Genomic DNA, 13,548 nt, shown 5'->3' on the forward strand with positions numbered 1-13,548 from the left:
GACATGAAGGCCATCTGGAGAGGGAGTTACATCTGCAATGGTAGGAGATAGACTTCCTGATCTGTCACTCTGCATTAGACTACCGTCTTTAGAGCCCCAAGCCAGAGGAGGTTAATCAAAGGGATTTGTAAAAAGACGCTTGATTCAAGAAGATAGTAATTTCTGCTAGAATGAGTATTGCTTTAGTTTAGTTCCCCTTGCTGCTTGATCTGGTTTCAAATGTTTAATCACAGCAAGGCAAAAACAAGGCTATTTTTTTAGGCAAATCATAGAAATGCTCTACTTAACTATGCAACTACAAACAGTTCTAAATTAATTAATTAATTAATTAATCACTTAGAAAAACAAACATGCATACAAAGTATTCAACTCCTGCTTAAGTGTTAGTTTTCAACGATTTATCATAAAAGTAAAATTATTAAAATATTATTTAATATTAAAATATAATTCAAACATTAAGTTCCGTATCATTTACAAATTATTATTACTTGCCTATAAGGCCCTAAATGGTTTAGCACCTGCGTACCTAACTTGTCTTCTACCACGCTATAATCCAACCCGCTCCCTAAGGTCGCAAAACTCTGGACTTTTGGTAGTACCTAGGATAGCAAAGTCCACTAAAGGAGGTAGAGCTTTTTCACATTTGGCTCCCAAACTCTGGAATAGCCTTCCTGATAACATTCGGGGTTCAGATACACTCTCTCTGTTTAAATCTAGATTAAAGACACATCTCTTTAGCCAAGCATACACATAATGCATCTTATAATCTTGTACTGCAGTTATATCTGATCAAATGTACATTATTATTATTCTTTAGCTTGGGTTGAACAATTTATTTTTGCTTAGATGGAACAGCAGCTACGCTAATCATGTCTCTGCTTGTCTCTACGTTTCTGCCACGGGATTAACATCCCGTGGTAGCCAGGAATTACAGAACTTCAGTCTGGATCTAACCATTACATGATCTGAGATGACCGAACACCTGAGATGGAGGATCAGCGCCGGGAGATGACGTATGTGTCCCTGATCGTAGGCAGAGGCCAAACACCTGGATGAACGCCAGAGACAGATCCCCATTGAGGACCCCGCCACTTAGACAGCCATCGGAAAAGACCACTGGAACCAGCTGAGCCCATTCAACCTGACTTGCTGCAGTTTGGAACTGAACTGCTGGTTTGTTTGGCCAGAGGAGAATTGGCCCCCCGACTGAGCCTGGTTTCTCCCAAGGTTTTTTTTTTCTCTATTCTGTCACCGATGGAGTTTTGGTTCCTTGCCGCTGTCGCCTCTGGCTTGCTTAGTTGGGGACGCTTCATTTCCAGCGATATCGCCGACCTTATTGCAAAGACACTATTCAAACTTTTGACACTTTATTTTCCTTTTTTTTTTTTTTGATATTGTGCAGTGCTTTGACACAATTTGCATTGTAAAAAGCGCTATATAAGTAAAGGTGACTTGACTTGACTTGACATTATGCAAAGACATTTAAATTTTTAAAAATGTATATACTAAATCTAAAAAAGACAAAATTATTGAAAAACATAATATACAATGAATAAATATTTAATGATATTTTATTGTAATATATAACATTAAATTATAATTTCTAAAATATTCTTACGTAAAATATGAAAAAATCTACAAATTAAATAAAAACATGTAATTAAACAAGTCAAATAAGTCAGCATTTAGTATTTACATTTTTCTTTGATATATCAATCTAAGAATGACATTTTAAAAAGCTGTACTTTAAATTACAAAAAGACTAAATATAATTTACCTAAATACAAATTATTTTAAAACTCATTCTGCTTTGATATATGTACCACGGGCTTCTAAATAAATATGTAAATTAGTTAGTACTTTTTACAGGCACTGTAAGTATTGTTAGCATATGAAGGCCCAAGTATGTCATTTTGATTTTGCTAGCTGGGAGAGCGATGGCTCCTGGGGCAGAGGCACGTGGCAGAGCGCAGAAGCAGGGATGCTGGGAGCTGGATGTCACAGCACAGACTGTGCTGTTCCCAAACACACCAGCCACCCACAGCTCTAATGCAGCCTGATGGCTCGAATGCCAGGAAAAGGTTACACTCACAGTTTAAGGCACACCAACATTGCACTGTAAATGCTTAGCCAGGCATGTGTGCCGGATGAGACAGATGTACAAGTCAGCATGCAGAAAGTGTCAACCACCACAGCGTGAGAGAAAGGCTGAAATATGTACTGTATAAGAGGAAAGAGGCAAGGACTCACTCCATGTGTGAAATGCTTAACTTCTACACTGCTACATTGTGTTTATGTAACCAGGAAGCAGAAAAGAACAACTTGAAGTGGATCTAACCACCTACATTGTGGTGAGGAAGTATAACGATACATCATAAAAGCCATCGGGATGCCAGATGCGTTCAAGTAAAGTTCAAGAGCAATGTAAACGAGGGAACATATGTATGCAATTTACAAGGCAGGCTTCCTGAGTGTTTATTTTAAAGGAAGAGAGAGCTTGTTGCTCCTGGGATACGCTCGCATGTGTCATCCGAAAGGACATAACAGATAAAGCATAGACATCAGGGCCGTGACAGATGGAATGCAACACTGATGTCGCCTGTGAAGGAGTCCTGGGGTTTGACCGTGCTGCTGTATGATGGAGGAACATGGAAGATCATTTTACACGTCAGGAAACAGTTCCTCATGTATCATAATGAGGCAACGAGGTTGCAGGGGAATGACGTGACGGTCTGTGCTGAACCAGAGAATCTACATTAAAGTGCATGAAAGCATTAGTGTCACAGTACATGGTAACTGCAGACAGATGCCAAAGTCAATCCTAGTGAATTTTAGAATTCACTCAGCGCTCTGGTTGGGTCAAACGGGACTGGATCTCTTAAAGGTCCTGTGTAAGTTTTTGACTCTACAAAATATAAAAATACCATAAAATATTCCTGTTGGTGTTGTCAATCTGGCAACCTGCGGGTGCAGTCAAGTCTGAGGAGGAGGGGCCGGGATAGAAAAAAACGGGTGAAAAAAACCCTCTCCAATATTTTGAATTTGTACTGCAATACCAAGTTCAACCACTAGGTAAATCCTACATATAGCACCTTTAAGTCAAAAGCAACAATTGTACCACTGGCCAACACATAATATAATTAATTGTGCGGAAACTTTTGCGTTCCCTCGAGAAACGCAAAGATGTTTGCGTTCTCTCGCAAAAGTTTTGCGAGAGAACACAAAAGATTTGAAAAATATTTTTTCCTCCCACCCCGAATTTTTTTCACCCACCCCGAAATCTTTCCACCACCATGAGCTCTAAGGTGCTCCGTACAAGTGATATGTACCAAATAAATGTGTTGTATATATACTGTGTGTGTGTATATCACTATGCACATTTTGGGCATAGTAATTCAGGCAAATTTCCTGATCCTTGACACTATCCAGTTGATGTATCATTTCATGTTTTTATGTTAAAAAATAATGTAGCAAATTAGAATAATTCAAGTTTAATTTTTCAACAAATGCTTTGTCAATGATTTTCAGTTTAAAAGTAATCAAATTGCTTAAAATAATTAAATCAGGAGTTTTTCAATAACTAAAGAATATGTGAAAGCAATGACATTCTGGGCAAATGATAAATAGTTGGCTGTCTTCAACTTGTTGACATGGTTAAATTCAATAGAATTGATTAATTAACATTACTGTATTTTTTTCTTCATTAATTAAGTTAAACACTAATGAAACGTTCATATTTAAATTATGATATTAGACACATCATATAATAAAATATTGTTAGTCATTTAAAGCCATATGTCATATCCCACTGATCGAGGGATCTTACTACTCCCTCAATCTTTGCTTTCAGTATCTGCTTGTTTTTCATTTTTCTGTATTTTTAAAATGATAATTTTAATGATACTGCATTTATTGAAAAGGTGTTTTTGTCAAAAAAACATAAGGTTAACCTTTGTTAATTGTTGATTATTTTGAACACTTGTATTAACTTGTAAAACGACTGTTATTTGTATACTTGTATTACCAATTAAATAAAACATTTTCCCCATCTGTGGATGATGGGGTGCAGAAAATGGATTACTGATTTGCATGACTATGTTCACGCACCTCTGTTTTAGGGAACTCTGAGTATGTGAACTCCACTGTGGGGACAGCAAGTTGACTGGAGAAAAAGCTCAAATCTCCAGGTGTCTGCAGTGAGCTGACATTCGGACCAGGACAACCACCTCCTCTGCTGCAGCTCATCGAATGTCTCTGAAAGTAAGACACATGTGCGTCATGACAATTTGTGAAAATATACACCAATCTACAATGCTGGTTAAGGCTATGCTTCTCTCTATTGAGCAGAATAACTTGATTAGACTTTCTACAATGATCTTAACAGATTAATACAGTAATGATATGTGGGGAATGCATTTAAGTAAGGAGCTTTTATTAATATTTTCTCACTATGAGAGATATGTTGAGAGATGATTATGAAAAGTGAATAATGACAAGGTTTCATGTGGCATGAGAGCTGAAGGTGTTAAAGTATTTCTAATATGTGGTGTTCATGAAATATGTGCATTACCACTTTCTAAATATGTTTATTTTTATTTTTTTTATTGAATAGCTCAGCATCCTATCTGCAGGATTATCCTTGTTTTCAAGAAAATTGATTTCTTTCCATTTAGAGTTCATTAAAGTTTATATAATTTGTAGGTTTTCTCCACACAACAATAATAATATGCTTTTAAATCAAATTTGTAGTTGCATATAATGCGCATCACTAAAGCCCTGCCTAAACCCTAAACTGCTATTGATTTCTCATTGAGTGGTGGTTTGGATTAATCTGTTTTGGTTGAAACTGGCCCTCGGCTGTTTAATAACCTAAAGGTTTATCTGCATTGATCACAAAACTGCTGCTAAATGAACAGAGTCTGTTCTGCTGTACAGCAACTGACATGAGCCATAATATATATTACTCTTTGTCAACATATACAGAAATACATGCAGCTACGTAAACCTCAAGCAAGTGCAAATGATGACTGGCAGGGCCAAAATCAATGTAAATCTATACAAACATTGTTTGAAAGCATACCGCAAGAAAAAAAAAAAAAAAACAGATTGCTGTTACAATCAACTGTGACCAACAACAGTCATCAGAATAATTCATATCAGACAAGCCCTGAAAAACAAACAGAACAAAACAAGTGCAGCTGGCAAATTCTTTTTGTATATACTGTTTATACACACACACGCGCGCGCGCGCGCACACACACACACACACGTTTACTTAGCTATCTAAATGGGGACATTCCATAGGCGTAATGGTTTTTATACTGTACAAGCTGTATGTGCTATTGCCCTACACCAACCCTACACCTAAAATTAGCCCTCACAGGAGACTTTTTACAATTTCAAAATAACTTTGTTTAGTTTATTTTTAAACCTGTTTTACAAATGAGGACGTCCCCAAAGGGAGGTTTTGGAGATTTTGTCAGGTTTACCTCACTTTTGGGTTCAAATTAGTCCTCAAAATATGGTTAAGTAGGTACACGTGTGTGTGTATAAATATATATATATTTTTTTTCTTCTCCTCTGTAACTCTGTAACAACAGCAAAAGTTGAAACAAAGAGGCCAGCCTTATTGGGTTCTGGGTGTAGAAGTGAGAAGAGATTTTTCAAAGACTTCTAGTAAAATATTTCTGAATAATCTTTGAATACAAAAATGGAAGTTGCCTAAAATATTAATAAATATTTTAAATATTTCAAATAAACATTAATAACATAAATGCATGTACTTTACTCATTTCTAAAACAATTACTATTTATTTGGAGAAAATATTTATGAGTAAAGGAATGTTTAAATCTATCGAAAATCTGATTTTAAAAATACCCCTTTTCCACCAAAGCAGTTCCAGGTGCTAGTTCAGAGCCAGTGCTATAGCCGGTTCTTACTTAGTTCGATTGGCGAGCGCTTTAAGAACCGGTTGCTTTTCCACAAGCTAGAGAGCCAATACAGAGCCAGGTCTTACGTCACTGAGTACGTTTCATGTTTCGGATCACTAGCGCGGCACAACAGGCATCTGTACAAAGCATCAGCGCCACGCAGACCGATCGATCGGCACACAACACAACACACTAAAGCACCGCGAGAGCGATCCAAAAGCATAAAGAGCCGTCTGCTTTCCAGTCGCCCCCCGCAGCACCCCGATAAGCCTGCACCGATAGCACCGATCTATCCCGGACAAGCCTAAACAAACTATCAGCAATGGGGGACGTTGCGTTGCTATTGATGGTCATGGCTTTGCAAACCTACATCGGCATCCAAACACGGCGAATCAAACGTGTTAGCGTTTAGCTGCTATTTCAAATATGGCGGTCCATGTTTCTGTTCGTCTTGTTGGTCACGGTAACCCCGCCCCCAGCTCCTGACGCAAGCGGTTCTTTCTTCTAGCCCAGCAATGTTTTGGTGCTACTTATGAACCGCTTTTACTGGTTCGGAGCTGGTGCTTTGGGTGTCGAAAAACAAAGAACCGGTTTGAAACTAGGCTCTGGCTCCGAACCAGCACTGGAACTGCCTTGGTGGAAAAGGGGTAAAAAGAGATGTATATCCTAAAGAGTTATTTCTACTTTTAAAACTTTAGTCAGTTGGTTTCAGTAATATTAAAGTTTTTATTTTTTATTTTTTTACTATTACCAATTTTTAGGCCATAAGCTAAAACATTCCAGTGCACTACTATTTTATGTAGCACTGTCATATTTTGCCCATCTGGGGCAATTAATTCAGGCATTAGCGTTTATTCATGTTTATACACATTCGGTAAGTTACTGTAATGTGATTTTCATGCTCTCTGATTGACATTATACTCTGATTGAATTATCTTGATGAAGATACATTTTTACAATTTACAGAACACATTTACTGAAGCAATCAAATCATGTAACTATAGGTCAAAGAAAAAAAAAATCACACTGTATCTAAACAATGTAGGGAATTCATTGTTAAATTATTCTTTTTTATTTATGCATTTATTTATTGGTGGATTTTAGTTCCATCAAGCTTGCTATCATACTTTTATATATAAACATTATTTAAATTAGTCGCATGTTCTTGTAAATAACTGTAACTGGACTTATAATACTTAACAACTATTCATATTCATAAACGTTTGTCTACCTCAATGTAAATGTGGTTTAATTTGACTAAGCAAAACTGGTTTCCATTTATAAATGATATAGGCCACTAATGCTGAAAAGTAAGGGAGGTGGGCACATAATAAACTGCATTATCAGCTTGACTCATTAATATTAATTATGTGACATGATGATTTGCAAAACAGTCACATATGCCCCAGAGACAGTATATAACCCATCTTCTCCCTTGTGTGTCTATTTTTGCACTGTGCATGTATTACTGTAACATTCAGTGCTTCATTCTGAAAAAAGTGGACTCCATCTTCATAGGCAGCAAAAGCCATTAAAGTCAAAATTAGCCACAAATTCCTGAGGTAAAATGTGACAGCAGAAACAGCTTGGGAGCGGCAAGAAAGAGGGGGAATAGGTAATTTCTGCACAGCAATTCTTTTTCCCCATGAGGAGAATCAATATTTAATTTATCCGTCTGCAATGATAACGAGATGGCAAAATCATTGTATATATATTTGAGCTTGAATAGACCTGTGGATAGTGAGGAGAGAGAGAGAGTGAGTTGCACTGGCAGACAGCCACAGCAAATGAAGCTGCTCGTCCACTCAGCTGATGGGAAGCAAACAGCATTGCCTGCTAAAGACCATTAGCAAATGAGCAGGCTTTTACCATGCCATTGTGATCACTGTGATTCAGTGATTGACAACTTCCACATCTAAACACACATAATCACAGGCAGCCAAAGAAAAGGTGCACAACAATTTAGGAAGGACGGTCAGTGGCATAAACAGTGTCTCTTAAACTACAGGCATTTGTCCTGGGGGCTGAATTAGTTGAATTTTTTCATAAACAATAATTGTAGATGGAGTTACGATACCTAACACTTATTCTTATTCATATATTTATGTGTGTGTGTGTGTGTGTGTGTGTCCTGTGCTGGCAAAATAAGTCACAGTGAGAGAATTTTCAAAAATTAGTTATTTTATCACATTTCCCATTAAAAGACCTTCAATATATGATTTGTTGGAATCAGATGAAAAATGACTGAGCTACACCCGTTTGAAGTCAACAAAGTCATCAAAGTCAATTCTGAGAAAAATCAAGTTGAAGTTTTTTGAAGGTTCCAAAGCAAAACCACCTAGCAATGCTGCATTGTTTCCTCCACTTTCTTTCTTAATCTCAATTACTATATTAATACTCACAATATAGCCATTTTTTATTTGATCTTATATTACTACAAATAAGAACAGATGCAAAAAAACAACAACAGAACAAATATAAGAAAGAAACAAACAGGGATAGTGCATTTTTGTTTCATAAACAAAAGCATTCAAGTAAAAAAAACAAATAATCAAATGTAAAAATCACTTCAGTGTATCCATTACAAATAAACTGATTATTGAAAACTAAAGAGTTTGTTGAAGAGTTTGGTTCCAAAACTTTTTTTATTTTTTTTTTTAAATTGAGTTCTCACCAAAATCAGTAGGCTATTGTATCTGGTCAGTATTGAGTCAATTTTTAATTTTACACAAAATGCGATATCCGCCGTGTTATTCTCACCCAATCACAGCACACCATTCCACGCATTGTAAACAGTAATGGCAGTGCTTTGAATAAACCCGACATCCTAGTTTCGAACCTGTGGTTGTTTCTGCGGTGGGGAAGAAACGTAATCGAAATCTAATCATTTACGTGAAGAGATTAGGAAGATGAGGCACTCAGGAGGAGGAAAAATGTTCTCACACAACAGCATCAAAGTTCTGTCACGCTGACACATTGACCGCAAGGGATCTTTTGAAAAACTTTCAATTGTTTTACTCGAAATCAAAGAAAACCGAGTAGGACCAAGCCATTTTGCAGCTGCTCACCATCAAAAAAGTTCTGCGGCGACGTCCCAAGGTTGACAACAGGGATATGCAGAAGAATAGGGAGGTCACAAACGAATACCATTTGCTGACTGAAGATCATCCGACAAAGATTCCTGTCTGCAAGGCCAACTTTTGCAGCGTATTGGGTGAGTTTATTTTTGATTTATTAATTATACTATTCATACAGGACTGCCTGCTCTTTAGACGTGTGCATCATTAAAGACACTATGTTGATGTGATTATATTTAACCAGTCCTGCGAGCACCCCCAACACTGCACATTTTGTAGGTCTCTCATATCTGACACCCATTTCAGGTCTTGCTCTACTAATGAGCTGTTATAACATTCTACTATTATAACATTTATTGAAATATCTTCTAACAGTTGGAGGCGATACCCTACTTGGTGAAATCACACTCACCCTTGTATAGGCAGTGTTTGGAGATGTAGTGCGGTTGTGCTTCGTGGAACGCAAGTTCGAGTCCCATTTTGGGTACCTTTTGTGATCCGATAAATAAATATTTAAATATATTCTAATTAAAACAGTAAGGGTTCCTATGCAGTTTAGAAATATGGAAATTGATTTAAGTAGTTTCCAGGAAATGCATGGAAAAAGGCAAGTGCACACTGCTTTTTCATTTGTGCTTATTTCATTCATAGAGTTTACACTCATTTACTTCACACACTTGTTACTGTTGTAATTTTAGAGGTTTATGTAAAACAACATGATTTCCTTTGGCTCACCGATTCCTGCGCAATTTAAAAAAAGTATTTCACTTAAGTAGCAATTTGCAGATCTGGAAAAGTATGGAAAAAAAGAGAACAAAGCATGGAAAAATATTTGTGTTTCGACTATTTCTTATATTCAGTGGTCTAAAATATAAAATTAATTTCTAAAAATAAATTGATCATACAAGTAGAGAGCTTTCATGACAAACGTTTAGTAATCATCTGAACACGACTTAATTCAAGGCGCACTTTTTCATTACGCAGAACTCTTTAAGCAGTCTTTTTTTGAACTTCACTAAACAAATGTGCGTGTGCCACGTAAACCAGCAAAAGATAAAGAAGCAAATGTTTAGGGCTAGTAGAGAATGTATTTGTATCTAAGTTGATTATTACCCTACTCTTGAGAGAGACTGAGATGCGCAACGGGGCTGCTTGATTGGTGAGCGCACTGTGCTTATTCCATTCATTCATGTATCATATCATGGCCTATAAGGTTCAAATCATTGCCTTTTAAATATACACAAATAATAGAATGTGCATGATGCATTATTTTAGTTGATATTACTCTTGCCAAGCTCTGATTTCTGAGAGATGCAAGGAGAGGCAACAGCAATGCGGTGTTTGATTTGTACTCTTTACATTTATAAAGTTTACATTATAAAGCGCTGATTCCCTGGCTCACCTGTTATCTCGCAAACACCAGACTGGGCCAGGCTCAGCCAAATATTCAGGCAGAATTATTCATGATCCGTTATTCATTTTTGAAGCCATTATCCATGCCTTTCTGAATAAGGTATTCGGCTTCGGGCACACCCCTACTCAACAGGACTATGGGTTGAATAAAATCTTTAAAAAAATATTTTTAGGCCTACAAGTGATATAAAATTGATACTATAATATGTGAATCTTTCTTCTTCACAATGTTCTTAATATGAGAAAGTAAGTGATTTTATTAATGCCATTAATGTTTTTGTTAATACAGTGTATAGCACTAGCCAACTAAATGAATGTAATAGTGCTGTCAAATGATTAATCATGATTAATCGCATCCAAAATACAAGTTTTTGTTTACATAATATATGTATGTGTACTGTGTATATTTATGTACATATAAATACACACACATAGAGTATATTGAAAATATTTACGTCTATGCATTTATATATTTATATTTTTATGTTTTATATAAATCTATTTATTATAAACTTTTTTTTCTTAAATATACATACATGCATGTGCTTGTATTTATATATACATAATTAATATACACAGTATACACACATATATTATGTAAAGAAAAACTGGATCTGGATGAAAAAATGTGGATCAACTAACTTTGTTGTGTATTTTCAACCGTTTCAATATGAAAAATAACATTTATATTGATTCAGTGGATTTATTACATTTTGAAACAAAATATCAACGACAACAACAAAAAAAATGTGTCATGGATTTATTGCATTTTGGGGAAATAAATATTTGAAAATCAAAATCTGGATTTGAATTTTTTATGTTATTATAACCTATAGATGCAATGTGAAAGTTTGAAATATAAAATAGTGGTTTTCATCTTGCCACTTTCTTGGTAAAGAAAACACGTTTTTACTCAAATTAATCAAAACGTATTTAAAGCGTTTTGGAATCACACACACACACACACAGGTGGAGATGGCATGCATAGACAGACAGACAGAGACAGACATCTGACAGACATACAGACAGCCAGGCAGGCAGACAGACAGACAGACATACATCTGACAGACAGACATACAGACAGGCAGACAGGCAGACAGACAGACAGACATCTGACAGACATACAGACAGGCAGACAGACAGACAGGCAGGCAGGCAGACAGACAGACAGACAGACAGACAGACATCTGACAGACATACAGACAGGCAGACATCTGACAGACATACAGACAGACAGACAGACAGACAGATAGATAAGTATGACCATTATTAGTGTACAAATTAAATAGTGCCAAATAGTGTCAAAATGTGTTTTATGAGTATTTATTGTATAAAATTGTTAATGAAATGGTTGAAGAAGCACCCAGAATGGCCAGATCTTTCCCTAAATGCTTTCCACTGTTTGCTGTACACCGTTATTTTAGTCAGAGGCTGTGTGTGATAAAACTGTTTTGCAATGAATGGGAAAATCACTGCATACAGTAAGAGGTACCTGAAATAATACATCAATTCACAGCTGCAAAATGACTATTTGACAAAATATGCCATCAAACTAAAATTTCTCACAGCACAAAGATAAAACGACAGTGAGAAAGCAGGGGAGATTGAGAGAGAAAGAAGGGCCAGCAAATCTGCGAACAAAACTGTTATCTCCTTCTGAATGCGCTAGAGACGGAGAATGACCTTGCATTGTGGAGATAATTTATTCTCAGAGAAGGTGACCTTTGGAATTTGCAGAGAAGTGGAATTGGAACCGCTGATACATTTATAAAAAGAAGAGACAAAATGGATGAATAAGACTGAGCTCATTTAAAAAAACAACAAGAAGGGTGTCACTGTGCATAATGTGAGAGATCTTCCATCAATGTACAGATGGTGGCGCACTGGAGCCTTTTAAAATGAGAGGACAAATAAAGCTTCTTTTCTGCCTAATGCATCCATTTAAATTGAAAGAGTAATGGAAATCATTTGAAAGTGTCTCCAGTGGCAGTTACATATGAAATTTTGAAATGTGATGCTGCGATGCTCAGTAAAAAAAAAAAAAGTTTTTCCTGTTTTACGACAACTAGTTATTAGACAGAAATTGACATTACTGCTTTCAGAATGAAACCTAGTAATTAACAGCTTTTAGCGTCTGCTCTGTTTTCGTGCCCATCATTCATTCCTCGTAAGTGACCCTTTTTTTAAACACAGAAACATCCATTTGTCTAGTACCAAAAGACCTTAAATGTTTTCTCGTGATATATTTCTTTAATTAAACACCTGGATACACGTGGCAAAACTTCGAGCTTGAGCTGCCAGGGGAGCGGGTTAGATTCCTGATGAAAAACAGGTTCCTGGGATAAACAAGTGTAGTGCGAGCTGAGAGAGGCTGCTAATTTGTTGCCTGTTGGCCAGCGAGAGGCTATTGATTGAGAACTAATTGATTGCCAGCTGAAGTGATAAACCATGTACTTGTGCAGACAGCATCACTAATACAGGAAGGGAGCACCTGAAATCACATCGTGGCCTCCAGTGTGGGAGCACAGCCCGGCCGTTCCGCACATGCTACGGTGATGAATGATCTCCAACATCTGTGATCAGGCCCTATGCTGCACTCTTTATTCAATCGATAAGATCTCTGTGTGGTTAAGCACAAATCTAAGACGGTTAATGCAAGGAAATGATTTAATCTAGTGCGAGGCACTGCAGTGTTTCAAATGCAATGCATTTGGCTGGAAAATGATCCACAAATTTCTACAAAACTCATTATAGAAGTAAAACATGCCATTTTTTGCCTAGTCATGATTGCTGTGAATGTAAGCAATCAAATCTCAATGAATGCATGACTGATGTAACACAATGTAAGCGGCATTTACTACAGAAGTCATTTTATTTTATTTCATTTCATTCTGCGAGGGAACCCCCCCCCCCCCAGTTTAGTGACTACATTTTAGTGTTTAGTGCTTGCTACTCATATAGCTTGCAACTCAAGAGACAAACAGGGCAGGAGCTCTTTTTTATTACTGTGAAATGGGGATTGAAAACTCTTACATGAAAGAAATTTTATGTTTCTGCCAGTGGTGAAGTGGGAGTGAGGAATCACAGCCGTGCTCCCAAACTACACAATTAGGAATACAAAACACAA

The 13,548-nt window shown here is 36.7% G+C and overlaps 1 protein-coding gene across 1 annotated transcript in view; it reads right to left on the bottom strand.

The window, feature by feature from the left end:
- Positions 1–13,548, bottom strand: part of LOC306857037 (inactive N-acetylated-alpha-linked acidic dipeptidase-like protein 2) — a gene marked incomplete at both ends in the record, with an annotated part of 254,287 nt that overhangs the window by 56,033 nt on the left and 184,706 nt on the right. The window contains one exon of the mRNA XM_079396683.1: positions 4,108–4,254. Coding sequence (XP_079252809.1) covers positions 4,108–4,254 — 147 coding nt within the window. The remainder of the gene's footprint in view (positions 1–4,107; positions 4,255–13,548) is intronic.

The sequence above is a fragment of the Barbus barbus genome, assembly GCF_936440315.1.
Source record: "Barbus barbus genome assembly, chromosome: 37".
In the NCBI taxonomy this organism is placed as follows: domain Eukaryota; kingdom Metazoa; phylum Chordata; class Actinopteri; order Cypriniformes; family Cyprinidae; genus Barbus; species Barbus barbus.